The 22,694-nt window shown below is 40.1% G+C and overlaps 1 protein-coding gene across 1 annotated transcript in view; it reads right to left on the bottom strand.

Moving 5' to 3' along the window:
- Positions 1-6,178: 6,178 nt before the first annotated feature.
- Positions 6,179-22,694, bottom strand: part of PDILT (protein disulfide isomerase like, testis expressed) — a 54,816-nt gene continuing 38,300 nt past the window's right edge. The window contains exons 8-11 of the mRNA XM_054577219.1: positions 11,260-11,380; positions 8,953-9,131; positions 7,246-7,335; positions 6,179-6,373 (exon numbers count right to left, since the gene is read on the bottom strand). Of these exons, the coding sequence (XP_054433194.1) occupies positions 6,179-6,373; positions 7,246-7,335; positions 8,953-9,131; positions 11,260-11,380 (585 nt within the window). The remainder of the gene's footprint in view (positions 6,374-7,245; positions 7,336-8,952; positions 9,132-11,259; positions 11,381-22,694) is intronic.

The raw sequence follows: 22,694 nt of genomic DNA, 5'->3' as shown, positions 1-22,694 counted from the left end.
TGGGACTCCAGGATTCAAATCCCTGTTTTGCCAATCACTAGCAGTGTGACTTTGGGCAACTCGCTAAGACTCAGCTTCCTCATATATGACGTAGGGGTCATTGCTTCCACAAACCAAGTGCCTATGATGAGCCAGGTTCAGCTTGAAGAAGTCTTCTTCAAAAGACCTGTGTTCTAGATCAGTGTTTTCCAACCATGATCTGTTACAGGGAAATATTTTATACCATGACACTGTGCATCTGCTTGTAAATGTGCATGCGTTAGCACGTACATGCACATGTATGCGTGCATGCCAAATAAAAGTTGTATAAAGCAATTTTTATCATTACTGTGAACATTGTTTGCTGATGTATTGTATTTAATTAAAAGAAGATTCTGGATATAATCACAAATAATTTCATGACCTGCTAATAGTTTGATCTATAGTTTGAAAAACACTATAGTGGGTAATAACTGAAAACATATTGCTGTCACAGGCATTAACTAAAATGATATATGTGAAGCAGGGCCTGGCACTTTGCAACTACTCTTGTGCACTACTGTACAATCCCCAGTGCCTGGTACATAGTAGGCACTTAATATTTGTTGAAAGTGTGAAAATAATAGCAGTCATAGGAAAGAGTAAGTTCAAGAAAGAAAGGTAGTTTGACTTACAAAGAATCATGAAGCCAATAGTCAGCAGAGCTGACTTAACCTAGGTCTGACCCAAGTGTCTAATCTCTTAATTTTCTCTTCCCTCTTTCTTATACAGAATGGAAGCCAATAGAAGACTATGTAGGAGAGAAGTGGCTAGGAGAAGAGAGTCCTACAGGTAGCCTTACCTGAAGCCAGAGAGGTAGAATCTGTTTACAAGTATGTGCTCTTATATATACATCTGCCCCTGGCTGGCTTTCTCTGCCCCAATTATTTTATGGTTCTCTTTCTTGAGATTGTTTTCTTGGGAGGTGGGATAATTTTCTCTTTTGGCATAGCATTTTCCTTTTCTAGGCTGTGAGATTGTTTTCAAATGATTGACACTGGGGTGGGGGGTCACACTTTTGCCCACAAATATAAGACCTCTGTTTTGCAACTTTCAGCACCCAGAGATTCCTTAGTTAGGAATTAACTGGGAAAGCAGTGCCAAGGTACGAGTTTTTCTTGGGCATTGAAAAGAATGAGATAGACCCAAGCACATAGAGGACAGTATCTGAAGCTAGGCTGCTTTAGGAGAAAAGCGATGTTCATTGCTCCCACTAGGACATGTGCCTGCGACCACTAGGGTTCCCTGTCCTGGAGAGGACACTCTTCCAAATCATCCCTATATTCATGGGTCCAGACATGAGCAGGAAAGGAGCTGAGGATAGTTGGAAGTCAGAGACAGAAAGCACTTCAGACATCATGGGACCAGGGTTGCTCTGTGAAACAAGAAATCTGAGTTCTCAGGAGGGAAGGTTCCTTGGCAGTTGGAAAACTTCATGACCAAATTGACTTTGGAGTCAGTCCCGCTGAATCCTGATCAGCCATTTATTGTGTATGAGGAGAATCATTTCTTAAATTTCTTGGGATCATTTTCATTGTTATGATGGCTAAGAAGATGCTTCAAGGAAAGACATGTCCTCATAAGTCTATCCATGGAATTCAATGCCAGTGCTGCTTTGCTAATGTACAGTCACAGGAGTAGAAGATGACAGAGCCTGAGCTCTACCTCATGTCTCCTGTCTGAGTCTCCATGTAGATAGCAATCCAACCTGAAAACCAATCATGCTGAGAAAAATCAAATATGTGTGAACTTGGGCTGAGTAGTGACTCCCTGCAGTTCGTTTTCGAAGACCTTTCTCATCCTGTATCATTTAGTGGTGGGGTAACTATAAGCCCTGGTGCAGTCATCTCAGAATAATTTTGGAGGAGTGAAACTTCTGATTTAAAGAGGTGGCAAAGTTTTAAGAATTTTGATATATCTACCCAGACAGTACCCCAGAGAGATTTGTAAATATCAGTTTACAATCCCACCACAATGATCACTAACCCTGAGCATCTTTAACTTTCTTTCATCTTTGACAAAATGATAAGTCAAAAATATCTCATTGCTTACTTTTGCAAATGTTCCATGGAAAAGAAAGTTATTACTTCTTCATTTGTTTATTATTTATTCTTTTCTGAACTGTGTCTTTTGTCTTTTCTCTCCTTATAGGAATGTGTCATTTTTTTTCCTACTGCTTAAGAAGAAAATAAAAATGTTTAATACTCTTTTTCTCCATCCTGGATGGCGAATTTCATTTCTGATTATGCCCATGAGACCCTGTCTACCCCAAAGTCTGGTTGTCTATAAAGGATTATAGGTAGAGGCTTCAGGAGGCTCCTCATGTTGTCTGGGCAAAGGCCTTGGGCAGGAAAAAGAGGAGTATGGGGCTGGAGACTATTCATAAATCTAATAACCACATTGTACTTGTTTCTGTATTGATGCTTTCTTATCTTGGGGCTTTGCTAACTCTGGAAGGACTGCCCCTCCCATGACTAGCAAAGAACTGACCTGAGAGGGTGCCTTTCATGTGCAAATCAATCAACCCAAAACCTTCCACCCCCAACTCTTATATGGGGTTCTCACACTTAGGGTACCTATTCCCCTGCCATAGTCACACCCAGGGAAATATACACAACAACTACAGAAAATTCCCCAGTCCCAGAGCTATTGATATTCAAATTAGCCAATCTTAAGCATGCTTACCCTGCCTCACCCACTTTTTCCCTTGGAAACCACAAGAAAGACTTTTGCCCACGTGTTTGCCTCTCCCTCTGAACCTTAACTGACTCTGGCACTTCCCCATGGGCCCCCTCATGGCATGGGGTGTCCCCTTCTCTTGGGATTGGTGAGTACAATAAACTGTCTTTTATTTAGGTCTTGCCATCCCTAAATAAAAATAAAATCTGTATGTTAAAACAATAAGCACCGCACATTTAATGACACCATGGCTTAATTCATAGGAGCCACTATGCTGTGTCTTCATCTACCTGCCTCATCATTGACATCTCCTCAGCTGTTACAATGGAGGCAACACACTCTTTTCTGTGCTCTCAGAGTCCTCCTTTCTCACCCTCACTTACTCCCTTTTCACCCTTCTCTTAGTTACTAAAGTACCTTCACCTACTAATCCCTTCTTCATGAACCTTTTTTGGACCCCTACATTCCCTCCAACCACCACCTAATTTCCCTTTTGCATCAAATGTCTCAAAAGATTCCTCTGGATACACACCATTTTAATTCACGCTGATTTGCTTTCTGAACTGAAGCTCCATTGACATTACTCACAGAGATCACCAAAGATGGCTGTATTGCCAAATTCAATCAATATTTACCTCTTTAACTTCTAGAGAAGTGCCAAAAAATAATAGTTTTTTTAATGAAACTTACTCAACAGCTTTTATTTTATTAGAACTTCAACTTTTAAACAGGGTAAGATACTTAATCATAATTTTGACAGCTGTCACTGAGTACCTCTCCTGAGTAAGACACTCTGCCAAGTGCTTTTACATTTCATTGTATGAAAACACAGGGACAGAGAAGCCTATAATTCAGAGAAGTTGAGGCAGTTCCCCAACTCTGCACAGTAATCTAGTGCTAAATCCATACTAAAGCTCAAATATCACTCATATTTACCCTATGATGTATTGCACTCCTTGGGGTAAACAACATACAATACTCAGTCATGAAAGAGACCTACAGGGATAAGTGGTTTTAGATCGCGAGAGAGTGAAGGTTTTTTGAAAAAATTGATCAAACTGAACACAAAGAATTTTTGTAAGAGCAGTGTGTGTTGGGAGAAGGCAGAGAGCCAGGGGAGAGGGGACATCAACCGATGGGCATCACCTGGTCTACCTACCTATTCTGCTCATCTCAGTCTGAGCCCCCACTTCCTGATGCCCCGATAACACCTGAGAGGCCTGCAAGTAGCACACACTTTCCAGCTCATGACCAACCAAGGACTCTGTTTCACATGATTTTTGTCCTAGCAGTCTCTGTGTACACTTTCTTCAACCAGAAGCCACATGGCCTTAAGGCTGAGGCAGGTGAGCCTTGCATCGTGTTCTGAATACTAACACCTGCCCCTGTTGGGACATCTGGCTCAGGCAAGTCCCAAGGCCCCCAGGCTGTTCCCTACTTCATCTGGATATGAACAGGCTAGCTTGGGGTTGGGGATAGTGTAGAAACTGGCTTTGGAGGCCTGAAAGGGAACAGACAGCCTTTGTCTTACATGACACGTGAAAAGTGGAGACTCAGAAGGCATGTGGAAACCTTGGTTCCTAAGATTATATACCCCTCCTTTTATCAAGAGGAGGTCTATATCACCTGGCTGAAACAAGTATCACAAATAAGAAGCATACATGAGACTGTGTCAGCTGAATAATCACCTCCAAATATTCTATAACCTAATCCCCAGAACCTGTGAAAAAGGACTTTGTGGATACGATCTTGGAATGAGGAAGCTATCTGGGCAGGCCTAATGCAATCACAGTGGTGCTTACAAGGGAGATAAGGGAGGAATTAGAGTCAGAGGAATTGGAAGATGTGAAGATGGAAACAGGAGATCACACTGATTTGAGGAAGAAGCCAAGAGCCAAGGAATGCCAGCAGCCTCCAGAAGCTAGAAAAAACACATCATGAAACAGTGCCAGAGGAACCAGCCCTGATGACACCTTGACTTCAGCTGTCTGATCTCTGGTGTCTGGAAATATAAGAGAATAAATATGTGTTATTGTGAGCCACTAAATTTGTGGCAATGTAAGAAACTAATACAAAATCTAATTTGGGTCTGAGGACAACACTGTCAGCACCTCTCCCTTTCAGGATGACTGAAATCCTGTATCTGAGAAATAGAGTGCTGCCTCCTGTGTAATTTGATTTGATCCATGAATACTTATTTATTGAACATCAACTGTGTCTAGGTAGAGCTTTAAGCTGGGGAATGCAGCAATGAAGAAAATATAGGTCTGCTCTCCTAGGGCTTGCACTCCAGTGGGTGTTAGACTAGTGCTCAGCAAAATTATCAGGTGCTTTCACATACTGGAATCTAGGAAAACCTCTTGGAAGTGGTGATATTTGAGCTGAGATTTGAAGGATAAAAGGACTCAACTGCATGAAGATCTGGGGAGGATAGTGTATAGCGTGTGCATTTAGGCAGAAGAAATAACCATGAAGAGAGAGAAAGAGTGAATTTTTCAAATAGGCTAGAGCCTAGAAAATGAGAGGGAGAGGAAGAAGATCTGTAGAACCAGAGCTTTCTGGACCTTGGAGGTATGGTATAAGCAAACTGGGTTTTATTCTAACAGCAATGAAGATGCCATTAGAGCTTTAAAACAAGGTAGTGTTGTAAGCTTTCCTGGATATGGCTTTTTGAAAGATCACTTCTGCAGCTTTATGGTGTATGGACTTTGGAGTGGGCGGGGGAGGTACAGAGTGGGAGTAGTGCAACAGGTTAGAGACTGTTGCAACTGAGAATGGTAACTAGAGATGGAGGGAAGTGGATGTAGCCACATGGATTTGTGAAGTTACTCTTATTGTAGTAAAAGGAAAAATGAGATTTGAGGATTACCTAGGACGTTGCTGCTTAAGAGACTGGGTAAATTATTGAGATGTGGAAGAGTGAATACAGGTTTAGGGTTGGATATCTTTATTACTGTGCCAAAATGCAGTATAAAATAAATCAATTCCACCTCCTTTGAAAGTTGTAGCCTAACTCTGAAGACCTCAACTTGTAGGAGGTGATGTGTAAATACTGGTTAAATGCAGAATTTGTGGAGTGGAGTAAGATTGCCTGGAACCACATCTTAAGATATGATCCCGGCTGGTTGCTCAACCTCTTTGCCTCAGTTTCCCCATCTGTAAAATGAAGATAATGGAACCTTGCTCCCAGTGATGTTGTGAGAACTACATAATGCTCAGCCTGTTGTAATGCTCATTAAGTGTTGCTATCATGGCTTCTTTTGTAGTACCATCTGAATTCCAGGCCATACAGCTCTTCCAAGGCAGCACCAACCACAAAATACACATAATGAGTAAAACAGAGCAAAAGACGTTCAGAGCCTTTTATTACTCAGCCTCTACCTACCCATCACATTAAGATATAATTTTATTGGAGTAGATCCACTAAGAAAATGATTCCAGGACATGGAACATAGCATCTTCTTTCCTGGCATTGAAGAAGCTACAGTTCTTCCTTCATTCCTGTTTTCTTCTCTTGTCTTGGTGGTCCCTTTGGCTTAGCCACCTTCTCCTCCTCCTCCTCAGCTGTTTCCTTCTGCCTAGCTATCTCTTCCAGCTCAGGCAACTTCTGTTCAGGTAACTCTTCCTTAGCTAACACCTCCTCTTCTATCACTTCATTTTGCTGAACAGACATTAGCTATCCAAGAAAAGAAAGGAGGGAGGGAAGGGGATGCATAAGAGGCAATAAATTTGATAACTGTGATGGTAATTACCAAACCTTCTTTTTCTGGAATTATCCAAATAGTCATCTGGAGAATCCAAATAAATACAAAGTTTCATTTGGTTTGGATGGGGAAGTGCCCAACTGCGGTTTTGCCTCTCCAGTAAGAGGACCTTTGGGAACCACCTTTCTTCCACTCCAGGTCCATATGTCTAGCTTCCCCATGATTAGCTCCTTGACAGACTGGGCTTGTGACCCAGGCCTAGCTAATGAGATACCTGTCCAGGACATTTGCCATTCCTACTAAGAAGGATGTGCTTTCTAAGCTAGGAGGGTATTAGTTTAGAGCTATGAGGCAATCTTTGACCCTCCATGTGAAAGTGACTGCTTGGAAATGAAGCCAACATTGAGGAAAGCAGAGATGAGGATATACAATACAAGTTTGAACTTCTGGATCCATCTATGCATGATGTTCTGCCAGTTATGTGGGGTAAATTCACATTGTTGTTTAAACCAAAGAGCAGTGTTTCTGATATTTGCAACAGAAAGTGTCTTGACTAATACAGATGGCACCTTCCAGGAGATAACCTCACTGAAACATGAATAAGATTGAGAGAGAATGCGGATTATTATCTCGTTCCTCAGAAGAATATTGTCAGAGAGCAGGATCCCATCAAGATATCTGGTTTACTTCCAGTGCCCTTGAAGTAAAGTCACCAAACTGGATGGCTATTCATCCTCAACTATTTCCAGAGAGCACAAGATTACGGGACCCTTGGCACACATTTTCTTAGTCTATTGATTCTGTGTGAGACAGAATAATCCAGGGTTCTGCTGTTTTGCTTTACCTCATCTTCATCCTCAATCCTGGTCTTGATCTGACTTTCCAGGAAGTTAGAAAAGCCCTCCATCGTATATTCTCCTTTATAGAATACCACCTAGGAAGAAAATGGAACAGAGTCAAAATGATATCCTCTTCCTGCAACATACTCAGGGATTGGTACATAGATAAATCCAGGGTCAATTTCTTTAAAAAATTTTGTTTAAGATTTTATTTATTTGTAGAGAGAGGGGAAGGGAAGGAGAAAGAGCATGAGAGAGAAACATCAATGTATGGTTGCCTCTCACGCCCCCTACTGTGGACCTGGCCCACAACCCAGGCATGTGCCCTGGCTGGGAATCAAACTGGCAACCTTTTGATTTGCAAGCCAGCATTCAGTCCACTGAGCCACACAAGCCAGGGCCTGGGTCAAATTCTTAATAACCTGAGTACAATGGGCAGGTTCCTTAACCTCTCTGAGCCTCTGTCACCATGGATCTAAGATAAAGATAATAACTCCTCAGAGCAGGGACTACGGGGCTACATTGTTGGAGCTCAGACCCTGGCTTCATCCCTTAGTACTGTGGCCTGGTTGATTAACCTCTTTCTAACTCAGTTTCCTTATATAATATAATGATCATAACAGTACCTGTTTGATAGTGTTGTTAGAGGATTTAATGAGTTACTGTATAAAAAGCATTTAAAACAGATCCTGACTCATAGTGAGCACTATATGTATTTGCTATTATTATTATTATTATTACAAGAAGAATAAATTATTTTACCAAGCACCTAGTGCATGATTGTTACTCAGCCATCACTACTGCCCTTCTGCCCTATTTCTCTTCCAGTCTTTAAAAAGATTAGGAAGCTGCTTACTGCCCACTAGTTGTCTAAACCACATGTCAGATAACTGAAGATCTGTGACAGATCAACCCTCTTAATCTAGTCTCATTTTCCATGATGCCCTTTGTGCATTTTCTGTACCAAGGGGATGGCATGTCCTTCACAAGACTGTGGTTACCCTTATGCCCACCTCCTGGTTCTTATTATACTTCCTACCTGTAGTTAAAATCCCTCTCCTAATCTAATTTATATCCTCACCACTTTTCAAAACCCCATGTCTACATGAAGACTCCCAGCATATCTGCCCCCCATAATCTGTCCTCTCTAATTCCAATTGTATTTGGAGATGGACCCAGGTCATGACTCTCCCCCAAACTCAGTCAGACTGTCCTTGGGAGCAAGGACCTTGGCTTGTAAAAGGGTAAAAAGGCCCAAGAAGCATGGAGAGTGTGTTCCTTGAACACTGATGACACTTGCTTACTACAATACCTAAGTGTCAAAGACATTGATTGTTTTTTTATCATGAATTCTTTCTTATTTCAGTAGCACCCCATACCCAATATTCATGTGGCAATTTCCCCCATATAGTCTAGGTACCAGAGAGAGCCATGGAACTTGGACCTGACCCATCCAACACTCACATCCACTTGGCCACAGTGATTGCGTCAGGGATGAGCAGTGAACTTAAGCTGGACCCAATGACAGAAAGCCTTGGGACTTTTGTGAAAGCCAATGGCAAACACTCTTTAAATTGAAGAGGAGAGGATAATAAATCTTAGATCTGAGCATGAAGCTGCTTAGGTATAAGTCAGACCTGGAATAGGGGGAAATTACATCTGTGATAATAACATAACCAGATTTCCTTATGACAGTCCCAGGAGCCCCTTACTTGTTGTGAGTTGGCAGGGAAGAGCCTGAAGAAGGGGTACCGCTCCAGATACTTCAACTGAATGTCATTTGCTGTGATGTCAATCTTGGCAATGGTGACCGTGGAGTGGTTTTGATACTTTATGCCCAAATCTTCCAACACAGGAAATAGTGCCCTGCACTTGCTGGACCAGGGTGCATCTGCAAGAAGAAGGGCCATGGCTTAGATTCACACCAACAAAGATTCTCCTATAAACACTGGCACTGTGTTCTACCAATGGTTCTGTGGCTTTGAAATTTGTACCCTCTCTTTCCTTTAATAGTATGTCAAGTCATTTTACATTTCAAACATACTACCTGATCATAATTAAAGACATTAGGAAAAAATTAACCCCTTCTCTTTCACCCAGACACCAACACTTTTAGCATGCTGGGACATTTCTTTCTGTTCTGTGTTTTCCTTAACATAGATTTCCACTCTAGTTGAAGAATAAAGCCAAGAAAAATATTTAGGCTAGATGATTACTCGTATTCTTCCAGAAAGAGTATGTGTGTGTATGTAAATACAAGAGTTTCCCTAGCTCAAGGTCACCCAATTAATTAAGCAGAATAAGTGTGATTTACAGATAGGCTGCTTTGATCTGTGACCATTATACCACACTGCCTTCTAGTCCAGTGGAGGAGACTGTAATTGGTACATCTACCTCTGAAAAGGGCCACCAGACTTCCTTACAAACAATTCCTTGAATTTCGAGTGTGGCCTATGTACCTAGTCCTCTGGGTAGAAAGCAGGAGCTAGCTTCAACACAGAGTGGGTGTCAAACTTTGCCTTCTGTCATTCCATTAAAGTTTCTTTATTCTGTGTGGAGAGTAACCTCAATGGCCCCAGATACTCTACATCTGGATGATCATCCCTCCATCTTCAAGCCAGGTGACTCTAGCACCATCAGGACCAGCAACACCTCTGCAGCTCCTCTGGAGCCCACTGGGCCTAAGGTTGGAGCAGAAAGGAGCAGAATCGCTTCAGTCCCTGGGGACCAATCTGACTGTCCTCTTTCCAAGAAAATAGTGCTGCTTTTGCCTTTTACTAGAACTAAATGAGCATTCTCACAACTCCATCTGTCAGGTAAGTACAGAAAGTCTGCCCCAGACTCTCATTTAAAGGAAGCAAAATGGTTATTCAGACATGCAGACCTTAAACACCTCACACTGTGGATGAGAGTCCATTTCAATGAGATTTTAAAAGGCCTTCGTGATACCATCCAGACCTTGTTTTACCCCCCAAGAAGTGACTGCATCATAGCTTGCTTGAACTTTTTCCTTTGCAACTAACTGTATAACCTGGGATAAGATAATTAACCTCTTTGAGGCTGGGTTCCCTAATCTATGTCATGGGGGAATCGACTGAACTTTCCTAAGAAGCTTGTTTTGAGGAGAAAATGAGAAAATGACAAGTATGTACATAGCAAACTCATGTCTGGCTCATTGCAAGTGCTCAATAAATGGAAACTTCATCTGTTAAATAAAGGAATGTATGAAGTACCTTTACTATGTATTAGTAAAGACTGGAGAGAAAGTCCTAGCCTTGGATGTCACATTTAGGTCAGAAACAGTGGGAAGAGGACAATAGTCTTTAGATGACCATGGGAAATAATTATAACAAAAGGAATGATAACAGCAATAATAGCTGTTACTTATCAAGTGCTTTTAATATGCTAGACACTCTGCTAAGTTCTTTATTTGCATTATATGAGTCCCCAGATGGGTCACATCAACTAAAGTAGGTTAAGTACAGGCCATTTAGTCAGTTACACAAAACCAGAACTACTGTTCAGTACTGAAGTTACCAGAATATGCACTGGAATCAGGCTCCCTAGGCTCTAGTTCCAGTTCTAGCACTTACTAGATGCCTGGCTTTGGAAAAGTTCTTCACCTCCCTGGGTTTCTGTTTAGTCATCATTAAATTGGGAACAATGATAGCAGCTACTATCAAAAGTGTGCTGTTAGGATTAAATAAAATTATGTATAGAATGGCTCAGCATGAAGACTTGTATACTGCAGCATTCAATCACTGTCAGCCATCAGCACTATTATTATTAAAAGCCACAGGCATAGAATATGTGGAAGGTATTCCTCACATTCCAAGAATTCAATTTGAGGACAGAGTTGCATTGTAGCTGGTAGCATCTTGATCCAAACTCTATATGTCTGAAGACCATCTTGGCATGGTACTTGGATTTTGGAGATTTTGGTGCCCAAGAATGTAGGATCAATGCTTGAAACTAACATTAGGGCCATTGTCTCCTATGGTGTCTGTGGAGATACTTACAGAACATCACAAAAATGTCTCTTTCCTTGTCAAAGACAACGAGGTTGAAATTCTTCCCAACAAGCTGCTTAACTGGCCCTTGGTCCCAATATTTTGGGATCTCTTCACTGGATTGATGTTTCTAAGATGCAAATTTGAGAGATCTAATAGTCTCCAGAAAAGTGTTGGCAGCCCCATTTTCTGTCCCCCACCCTCCTTCCCTGACTGGAAACAATGCAACATTTTGTTCTTGTTCTTAGGAGAACCTTGGGGAAGAGTGTTTGATGCTGAGGTTGATCATGAGCTTGATGTCAAGCTCCATTGTCCAGGGAAAATGGGAATCAGAGGGCCAAGAAAGAGGCCAAGCTCCAAACTGAGATGGAGTATAACATTTCAAATACATGATTCTTTTAATTCTTAGATGAAAGCTAAGTTCATATCTTTAATATCTTGAGAGTGTGTTCCCCCATAAAAAGTTAGCTATCTTCAATTTCACCTAGAATAAACACGAAGATAATTTACATGAATTATCTTATCACATTTTGGTATCTGCCAGCCTATCTAAGCTCATTGCACTTTTTCTTTGCTTTCTTCAGACACACTGGCCTTCTATTTACCCAAAGGCTAGCCTTCCTCCCACCTCAGGCTTTTGCTTATGATGTTCTTCTGCCTGAAGAGCCTCCCCTACTTCTTATTCCTCTGCTCCCTAACTAGTTAACTCACATTTATCCTTCAGAATGATCCCAAGGGAAAAGTTCCCTGACTTTCCCTGAGACTAGTTCAGCTCACACTATCACACATTCTCATAACACTTAATACTGATGCTTTTATCACTTATTCAACTTTATAATTTATATTTATATTCCTGGTCATTTAATTAATGTGTCTCCACCACACTAGACAGAATGTCACAAGAGACATTTCTTCCCTCATCACTGAGTGTCCACTGCTGGGTACATAGTAGGACCTCAATAAATAGTTTGTGAGTGAATGAATGAAAGAACAAACCCAGGTCTTGCTTATCTTTGAAGGAAGTGTTGTCAATCTCAGAACATATATATTTCTCTACAACCACTGCTTTCTAAATATCCCTTGAATCTACACCCCTCTCTTCATGTGCACTGCTACTACCCTAGTCCTGGTAAGCCTCAATCTCTCACCTAAATCATTGTAATAGTCCCCTAGTGTTCTCTCATATCTCCTCCTAATCCTCTCCACACCTTTATTCTCCTACCATCAATGTTCTATTTTCACCATGCAAGCCTGGCTTCCCACTGTTCTTAAGGTATCAAATCCTCAATATGCTTACAAGTTCTTGTTATCTGGTCTTTGCCCAGCTCAACTGCTTCATCTCCCACAATGTCCTGACCCATTGCCACCCCAGCCTCTGAAAAGGACTCAAAGATTCTTCCCAAAGGAACAAAGGAACATAAATGATGTGGGGGTTGGGCATGAGAGATGAGAAATATAGAAAATGATGGAGAATTAAGAATGGGCCAGATCAGGTAGATCTCATAAGTCATATGAAGGATGTTCATCTCTACACCAAAAGCATAAGATGACCTATTGGCCTTTGATAGACATCTCCTGGGATGTAACTGGAGGGAAGAGAAAGGGTAGAAGAAGAGGAAGGGTAGGTTTTTAGGTGTGATAATGGAAAATGAGGGAGCCCCTATTTCAAACCTTCTATTTTTCTTAATGACATAAGTAGAGTGCTCAGGTGAGACTGAAAGTGGGAAGAGGATAGGAGAAATAAGCTCAGAGAATGAATTAAGAGAATGAACATACTAAGAATTTTATATTAAGATGTCAGAAAATTTCTAAGAGCCCATGGGAGGCTTGGTTTTTGACTCCATTAAGCCAGCCTACCTCACAATAATGTTCTTTTTCTCTAGCCTGGGAACAGTCGGAAAGTTAAATGGCTTCAGCCAAGGTTATGAGTTTGACTGGTAAATGCTACCAGGTATAGAGAGATACAAAGTGGAGAGGATAAAGTTAAAAGAATCATCTTCAGGCCAATGAACATGAAGTTCAAGATCACAAAGGAGGGCTCTAGAGAGATTGTGGAGGATTGGAAGTTGGCTACAGAGTAAGTGGAATCTACAACCGCCTGCTCCCAGCCCCAAACCAGATTTACAGCTAAATTACAGAGCAATCAACCTAAATAACCAGCTGAAGTCTAGCTTAACTGAAATACAATAACCAAGAATTTACAGAAGAAGTCATAAAGAGACTGATAAGAACAGCTGAAGTGCAAAAAGGGGATAGCCCCCTTACTCAGGTGCAATGATGGCAGAGGAGCCAGAGGGATATTGTGGCTGCAAAACTCCTTTTCCATAGGAATTTTGGGGTCTCAGTCTCACACAGATATCTCCAATTCACAAATGGGAAAAAGAGCCCACATAAAATCTGGTGGCGAAAATCAGTAAGGATTCAGTCCTCCTGGAAGACCCAGAGTCCATCTTCCCAGGGACAAGCACTCTCATTGTTATAGCACCAGCCTGGGGAGTGCAGTGCCTGGTCCCCAGCTTCTAGTGAGGCCCCTCTGCCATACTTGGGTCCTGAAGAGGGGTCTTCTGGCTGCACCAAGCAGTTATTTGGGGACCCTGTTTCTGGGAATGCTTTTGGCAGAGGCTCAGACAGTGACTAAATTGTGTGGCTTGGGAAACAGGGCCAGTTTACCTCACCTTAGGGCAAAGCTGGAGCCCATTTTCCAGGCTATTGAATCATTTGTCTGGCCCTTTCTTGCTGAGTTCAGCAGTGCAAAAGAGCCAGAGTGCCACACAGAGCTGGGACTTTTGGTCTGTGTCTCCAAGAGAAGGTTTTGTCCAAAACCAGACAGACAAGTGTGAGGTATGTGGCTACATTGCAGGGTGCAAATCCAATCTTCTCTATGAGTGCAGTCTGTGCTAGCCTGCGAAGGGGAAGTGCCCACAACCTTTCTACAGGCTCTCAGGCACCACCCCCAACAGGAGGCTATTTGGATCAGCCCTGACAATTTCAAGATGTCCCACTGCAATTGCTGAGTTCTATGGGGGAAAGGATGATGGCAATGGCTCAGAGCTGGGGCAATCAAAGTGGGAGGCCCTCAGAAGTTATTGACTGGGACTGTGGTGAAATGTTTAACCTCCTTCATGTGGGCTGGGCTAGCTTGCATCATCTCCAATGGAAGGCTCTTTTCATTCATTCCCCCCTGAGCCTGGGGCTGGTAAGCTTGCTTCTTGCAGAGGGGACATGAGGTAGAACACAATTGAACCTTCAGTAAGCCCCTATAAGGGGAACTAAAGTTGGAGACTTAGGCATAGACTGAGTAGATTAGCTTTAAGGCAAGGGCCACTTTCCCCAGTCAAGTGCCTGTCTGCATGTTTCTCAAATAGGGGATCCACTAGTCATGTCCTCCCAACAGCAGTTTCCCTGCCCTACCAAGCTCACAACCTGTGGAAAGGATTTTAGATAGCAGCTATACTGGGCTCATCCTGCAGTCTTTCTTCAGAAGGTTCTGAAGGAAGACCAGGCAACCTCAGAGGGAGGCAGATGTCAGGGATCCTTGGTTTTTTTACGGTTCTGCCCCCAGCTCTAAGTTGGAGGAAGCCAACCTTTATGCACAGATTGACTCTCTCATGCACATCGAGGTCCAGTAGATGCAGACACAAAGAGTGAACAGTGTAGTAGCTCCACACAGGTAGCCCAAACCTGGTTATATACGATGTCTGATATGGACCTGTCCCTGAACCCCACACAAGTGGACCCAGAATTAACACAATCAGAGGTGGGCTTCAGAAAACAATATAGCTCAACACAACTAGCCACACAAGTGGCACCCCCAAAGAAGGAATTGAGCAGGCATGAGATGCTGCTGGAAACACTAACTCAGGGGGTAGCCCCAACACAGTGATCAAGGTATATCCCTATAGTCACCCAGACTGACGGGTTAATTTCACCACAAAAGGGCCAATAGCATTTAAGACTCAACTATAACAGGAGGATGTATATAACCTACAAGAAATATTCCTAGAGTACAGAGTAAAGATGATCTGAAAGATTGTGCCACTGAGCCAAGCAAGATATCTTCATTATAAAGCCATCATAACAAGTTTGGAAGTCATATCAGATCTACCTAATACACAAAGACAAATGGGGAGACAAAGAAGAGGGCCCCAAATGAAAGGACAAGAAAAATCTCCAGAAAAGAATTAAATGAAATGAAATGAAACAATGAAAGTATAAGGTGAAGGGTTTTTTAAAAAGTGCTTATAAGGATGTTCAAGAACCTTAGAGGAAGAATAGATATCAGTGAGAACTTAAACAAAGAGACAGTAAGCATTAAAAAGACGTAATACCATTCATAAGTGAATACCATTCATAGAACCAGTCATAAGTGAAGAATACAATACCCGATATGAGAATATACTAGAAGGAATTAACAGGTTAGATGAAGCACATTATCAAATCAGCTACTTTTTAGAGGAAAAGATAACAGTAAGCACTCAAACAGAACTTTAGAAAGGAAAAAGAATTTTTAAAATGAGGAAAGTCTAAGGCACCACTGGGACAACATCAAGTGTTACAACAGCTGCATCACAGATACTGAGCAAGGGATAGAGAACCAGTCTGAAGAATTAATGGCTGAAAAATTTCCTAACGTGGTGAAAGAAAAAAAGTCACACAAGTTCAGGAAGCACAGAGAGTCCCAAATAAGATGAACCTGAAGGCACCCACATTAATACTCATCATAACTAAAATCATAAAGGTTAAAGACAAAGAGAATCTAAAAGGCAGCAAGAGAGAGACAGTTACCTACAAGGGAGTTACAATAAAGCTGTCAGCTTATTACTCAGCAGACACTTCAGGCTAGAAGGGATTGGCATGAAGTATTCAAAGTAATTAAAAACAAATACCTGCAACCAAGAATACTCTATCCAGCAAGGCTATCATTTAAAATTGAAGATGAAATAAAGCACATACCAGGGTCAAAAAAAACAAAAAAACAAAAAACTAAAGGAGTTCAGTACCACCAAGCCAGTATTGCAAGAAATGTTAAAGGACCAGCTTTAAGAAGAAAAAGAGAGAGGAACTATATTTTAATTTTAGTTTAAACCTTCCTTCCCTTTCATATAATAGTCTTAATTTCCTTACAACTTTAATGATGTTGGCTCATTGGCTGTTGATAGTGTGGGTGGGGTTATTTTTGTGGATGTGGACTTGTTTCCTGGGCTGTTTGATTTTATTCTGGTAGCACCTGGACAACAACATATAAGACATGGTGGGCAGAGTGACTAAGTCAACCAACTGGAAGAAAAGACTGACCTAAGAACAACCCAACAACAACCAAAACCTAATTAAAACCAGAGAGCCCACATAAATGGCATAAAGGGCATCCCAGCAGCATAAGGTCCAGGAGATTAAGGGGAGTACACCACTGTACCTTACAGATCTCCTACCACAGAAGATCATACCACAAAGAAAATGAGTCAAAGCAGATCAATCAAAGAAGCAGAAACAAACAGAGTTACCTAAAACAAGGGACAAAGAGACACCTCCCCAATCTAAAGGAAAGGAAGAATCCCCAGAAAGAATGCTAATAAAATAGAGGCAAGCAAACTACCAGACACTGAGTTCAAAATAACGCTTATAGGGTTGCTCAATGAGCTGAGTGAGATCACAAAGAACTCCAGGGAACCTACAAGGAACTCACTGTGAACTACACCAGCATGAAAACAGACATTGAAACTACCAGTAAGAGCCAGGAGAAAATGAAGAACACAATATATGAAAGAAAAATACAGTAGAAGGAATTAAAATAGGCTAGATAAAGCAGAGGATCGAATCAGCAACCTGGAGGACAAGGTAGAAATAAATTCCAAGACAGAGCCACTAAACAAAAAAAAGACTCAAAAAGAATGAAGAGGGTTTAAGGGAGCTGCAGGACAACATGAAATGCAATAATATCCATATCACAAGGATACCAGAAGGAGAAGAGGATCCAGGGATAGAAAACCTGTTTGAAAAAGAAATGACAGAAAACTCCCCTAACTTGATGGGACAAAAAGTCACACATGTCCAGGAAGTACAGAGGGTCCCAAACAAGAAGAACTCAAAGAGGTTCACTCCATGACACATCATTATTAAAATGGCAAAATTTAGCCCTGGCTAGTGTGGCTCAGTGGACTGAGTGCCAGCCTGTGAACCAAAGATTCACTAGTTCAATTCCCAGTCAGGGCACATGCTCAGGTTGTGGCCAGATCCCCAGTAGGGAGCATGTGAAGGTAACCACACATTGAAGTTTATCTCTCTTTCTCCCTCCCTTTCCCTCTGTCTAAAATTAAATAAATAAAATATAAAAATAAGAAATTACAAAATTTAAAGACAAAGAGAAAATCTTAAAGGGAGCTAGTAACATTTAAGGGAGTTCTGAAAAGGCTATTTGCAGATTACTCAACAGAAACACTACAAGCCAGGAGGGAAAGGCAAGAAACATTCTTTTAAAAAAAAATAGATTTTATTTATTTATTTTAGAGAAGGTAAGGGAGGGAGAAAGAGAGGGAAACATCAGTGCGTGGTTGCATCTTGCGCGCCCCCTACTGGAGGCCTGGCCTGCAACCCAGGCATGTGCCCTATACTGGGAATCAAACTGGGGACCCTTTTGTTCACAGTCTGGCACTAAATTCACTGAGCCATATCACCTTGGGCTCAAGAAACATTCTAAGTAATGAAAACAAAGGCCTGCAACAATGACAACTCTACCCAACAAGGATCTCATTAAAAATGGAAGGCAAAATAAGAAATTTCCCAGACCCCCCCCAAAAAAATAGCTAAAAGAATGCATATCTAGCAACTCAGCATTTCAAGAGATGCTAAAGAGACTACTTTAAGAAGATGAAAGAGGTGGGGGAACACAGGTAAGGAGGCATAAAATGGCAATGAATAAGTACCTATCAATGATAAATGTAAATGGATTAAATGCTCCAATCAAAAGACATAAGGTAGACGAATGGATAAGAAAACAGGGCCCACATATATGCTGTCTAGAAGAGACCCACCTCAGAACAAAAGATCTACAAAGACTGTAAGTGAAGGGATGGAAAGAAAATGGAAAAGAAAAAAGCTGGATAACTAGTTGAACAACAATTTTAAAACAGCTAGGGTAGCAATAAATATATCAGAAAAAATAGATTTCAAAACAAAGGCCATAAAAGAGACAAAGAAGGACACTATATAACACTTAAGGGAATAAATCATTAATGAGATATAACCCCTTTTAAACATATAAACCTAACACAGGAATACGCAAATATATAAGGAAAATGTTGAAGGACTTCAGGAAAGATATTGACAGCAATACACTCATAGTAAGGGGTTTTAACACCCCATTGTCAACAACGCGTTCATCTTCCAAACAAAACTTCTACAAGGATATAGTGGCATTGAACAAGACTCTAGAATAAATGGACTTAAGTGATATATACAGAACCTTCCACTCCAAAGAAGCAAAAATACATTCTTTCCAAATGCACAAGGAATATTTTCAAAGATAGATTACATGGTAGGACACAAAACAAGCCTCAAACAATCCAAGAAAACTGAAATAATAACAAGCATCTCCTCAGATCACAGTGGCTTGAAACTAGAAACCAATCTCTTGAAAAAAACTCAGAAACACTCATTCATGTAGACTGAGTAACATGCCATTAAATAATGAATGAGTTAACAATGAGATCAGAGAAGAAATCAAAACCTTTCTGGACACAAATGAAAATGAACACACAACAACCCAAAACCTATGGGACACAGTGAAGGCAGTCCTGGGAAGGAAGTTCATAGCAATACAGACCTACATGAAGCAGATAAAAACATTTCAAATAAACAACCTAACCCAATATCCAGAAGAACAAGTGGAACAACAACAAACAAAACCCATAGCAAGTAGAAGGAAGGAAATGATCAAGATCAATCAAGATCAGAGCAGATTTAAATGACTTAGATACTAAAAGAAAAATTCAAATGATAGAAAATCCAGGAGCTCATTCTTTGTAAAGTTAAATGAAATTGATAAGCTCTTAATCAGAATCAAAAGAAAAAAGAGGACCCAAATACATAAAATCAGAAACAAAAGGAAAAATTACAACCAATACCACAGAAATACAAAAGATTGTAAGAAATCATTGTGATCAACCATATGCCAACAAATTTGACAACCTGAGTGAAATAGAAGAATTTCTAGAAACATATAATCTTCCAAAATTCAATCAAGAAGAACCAAAAAGACTGAATAGCTGGCTGGTGCGGCTCAGTGATTGAGCACCAGATTGCAAAGCAAAGGGTCGCTGGTTCAATTCCTAGTCAGGGCACAAGCCTGGGTTGTGGGCCAGGTCCCCTTTAGGGAGCACATGAGAGGCAACCACACATTTATGTTTCTCTCCTTCTCTTTCTCACTCTCTTTTTCTCTCTCTAAAAATAAATAAATAAAACCTTTTTTAAAAAAGTCTGAATAGACCAATAGCATCTAGTGGAATTGAAACAGTAACCAAAAACCTCAAAAGCCCTGGACCAGGGGGCTTTATAGGCAAAATTTGCCAACATTTAAAGAGCTAACTCTTATCCTTCTCAAACTATTCCAAAAAATTCAAGAAGATGGAGGACTGCAAAACTCTTTTTATAAGGCCAGTATTATCCTAATTTCAAAACCAGGTAAAGTCACAACACAGAAAGAAAACTGTAAAAGAATGTTGCTGAATAACATAGATGATGAGAAAATTTGTTGATGCTAAAATCCTCAACAAAATGTTGGCAAACTGGATCCAGTAATACATTAAAAATATCATACACCATGATCAAGTCAGATTCATCCCAGTGATGCAATGATGGCAAAATATATGGAAATCAATAAACATAATACACCACATAAACAAAAGGAAGACAAAAACCATATGATAATATCAATAGATGCAGAAAATGCATTTGATAAAGTGCTGCACCCACTTATAAAAACAATCACCAAAGTGGGAGTAGAGGGAGTGTACCTCAACATGATAAAGACCATATTGAGAAACTTACAGCCAACCTCATACTCAATGGACAAAATCTAAAAGTTTTCCCACTAAGATCAGGAACAAGACAAGGATATCCTCTTTCACCACTTCTATTCAACATAGTATTGAAAGTCCTAGCCTCAGCAATCAGACAAGGAAAAGAAGTGCAAGGCATCCAAACTGGAAAGGAGGAAGTAAAAATATCATTGTTTGCAGATGACATGATAGTGTACATAGAAAACATATAGGTTCAACAACAACAAAAAAAAAACTACTCAACCTAATAAGTGAATTTAGAAAGCAGTGGGATACAAAGCCAATATTCAAAAATCAAAGACATTTTTATAAACCAACAATGAAATACAAGAAACAGAGAATAGGAAGAAAATCCCACTTACTATAGCAACTAGAAAAAAATAAAATACCTAGAAATAATTTAACTAAGGAGGTAAAAAAACCTATAGTTGGGAAACCACAGTTCATTGAAGAAAGAAATTAAGGAAGACACAAATAAACGGAAGCATATACCGTGTTCATGGATTGGGAGATCAACATTATTTTTTTTTAATCATGTTTATTCTATTGCAGTTGTCTCAATTCTTCCCCCTTTGCCCTCCTCCATTCTACCTCATGCTCCTCTCCCACAGTCAATTCCCATTCTGTTGTCCATGTCCATGGGTCATTCATACATGTTCTTTGTCTAGTCCTTTCCCCTTTTATCCACCATTGTCCTTCTTCCCCATTCTCTCTGGTCACTTTCAGTCTGCTCTATATTTCCTTGCCTGTGGCTTATCATGATTATTAGTTTGTTTGTTGAATAGATTCCACTTATAGGCGAGCTAATACGGTATTTGTCTTTTACAGACTGGCTTATCTCATTTATCATATTTTCCAGTTCCATCCCTGATGTCCCAAAAGGTAGGAGTTCCTTCTTTCTTTCTTTTTTTAAAAATGCAGATTGATTTTATTTATTTTTTTAAATATCAAGATCCACTATAAAATATTTAAAAATTTAAATCCATTAAAAACTCTCAGCAATGAAAACAACATTACACCAGCACAGAGCTAGTCAAGTAGATCAATGAAATATAATGAGCATTCTAGAAACAAACACATATATCTAACAATGTAATATATGATTCAATTGAGATTTCAAATCAATGGGGAAAATAAGGCTTATTCAACAAATGAGATGCATGAACCAATATTACTTGAAATAAAACAAATATAGAGCTCTATGTCACACAATATAAAAAAAATGTTCAGGTGAGTTAAAAATCAATATGTAAAATCTAAGGATTTCTCAGAGAAAATTCAAAATAATAGTTTTCTTACCCTGAAGTAACATTCAAACACAGAAGCCATAAAGTAAAATATTGACAGTATGATTGCATTATACATTTAAGACTATATATTAGTATACATATAAAATAATTAAAAGACAAGTAATAGAATAAGAAAGTATTTGCAACACATCTAAAAAGGGGTTAATACTTTTGTTGTTTTTAGGGCAAAAAAAAATCTACCAACATTTAATAAAAAATAGATACATAATACAAAAAGTCATTTAAAGCTTGTTAAAAATAATAGAAATATGCAAGAAATATACAAAAACAGGTTTAATTTCAACAACTAATAAAGTAACAACTTAAATAACACATCATTGTCACAATCAGGTTAATAAGTATTGAAAGTATTGGTAATCAAGTATTGGTGACTGTGAAAGGACCTGGGTATTCATAGACTCTTTTTTTCTTCATCTTCTGAAAGCAGTCCCTTTAGCATAATTTGCAATGCTGGTTTGGAGGACTTGTGAGGGAAACCCCTTATTTCACCTTCCACTTTAAATGAGAGCCTTGCTGCATAGAGCAGTCTTCGTTGCAGGTTTTTGCTTTTCATTAAATGGACTATTTCCTGCCATTTTCTTCTGGCTTGTAGTGTTTCTGTTGAGAAGTCAGCTGCTCACTTATCAGGGCTCCCTTGTATGTTACCACCTGTATCTCTTTCGATGCCTTTGGGATTCTTTCTTTGTCTTTGATATTTGCCACTTTAATGAAGATGTGTCTTGGAGTGGGCCTCATTGGGTTCCTCTTGAATGGGACCCTCTGTGATTCCTGGACTTGTGTGACTTTTTCTCTCCTCAAATAAGGGAAGTTTTCCATCATTACTTTTTCAAAGAGGTTCTCTATCCTTTCCTCCTCTTATTCTCCTTCTGGTATCCCTTTTATATGGATATTATTATATTTTGGGTTGTCCTGAATGTCCCTCAATGTCTCTTCATTCCTTTTGAGTCTTTTTTCATTTTCTTGCTCTTTCTGAGAGCTTTTTTCTATCTTATCCTCCAGCTCGCTGATTGATCCTCTACTTCATCTAGCCTGTTTTTGATTCCTTATACTGTGTTCTTCAATTCAGAAATTGTACTCTTCA

The sequence above is a fragment of the Pteronotus mesoamericanus genome, unplaced genomic scaffold, assembly GCF_021234165.1.
Source record: "Pteronotus mesoamericanus isolate MK-2021 breed Mesoamerican mustached bat unplaced genomic scaffold, CSHL_Meso_final contig_411, whole genome shotgun sequence".
Taxonomy (NCBI): Eukaryota; Metazoa; Chordata; class Mammalia; order Chiroptera; family Mormoopidae; genus Pteronotus; species Pteronotus mesoamericanus.
The sequence above is the reverse complement of the archived record's forward strand: the minus strand, read 5'-3'. Positions and strand labels throughout refer to the sequence as shown.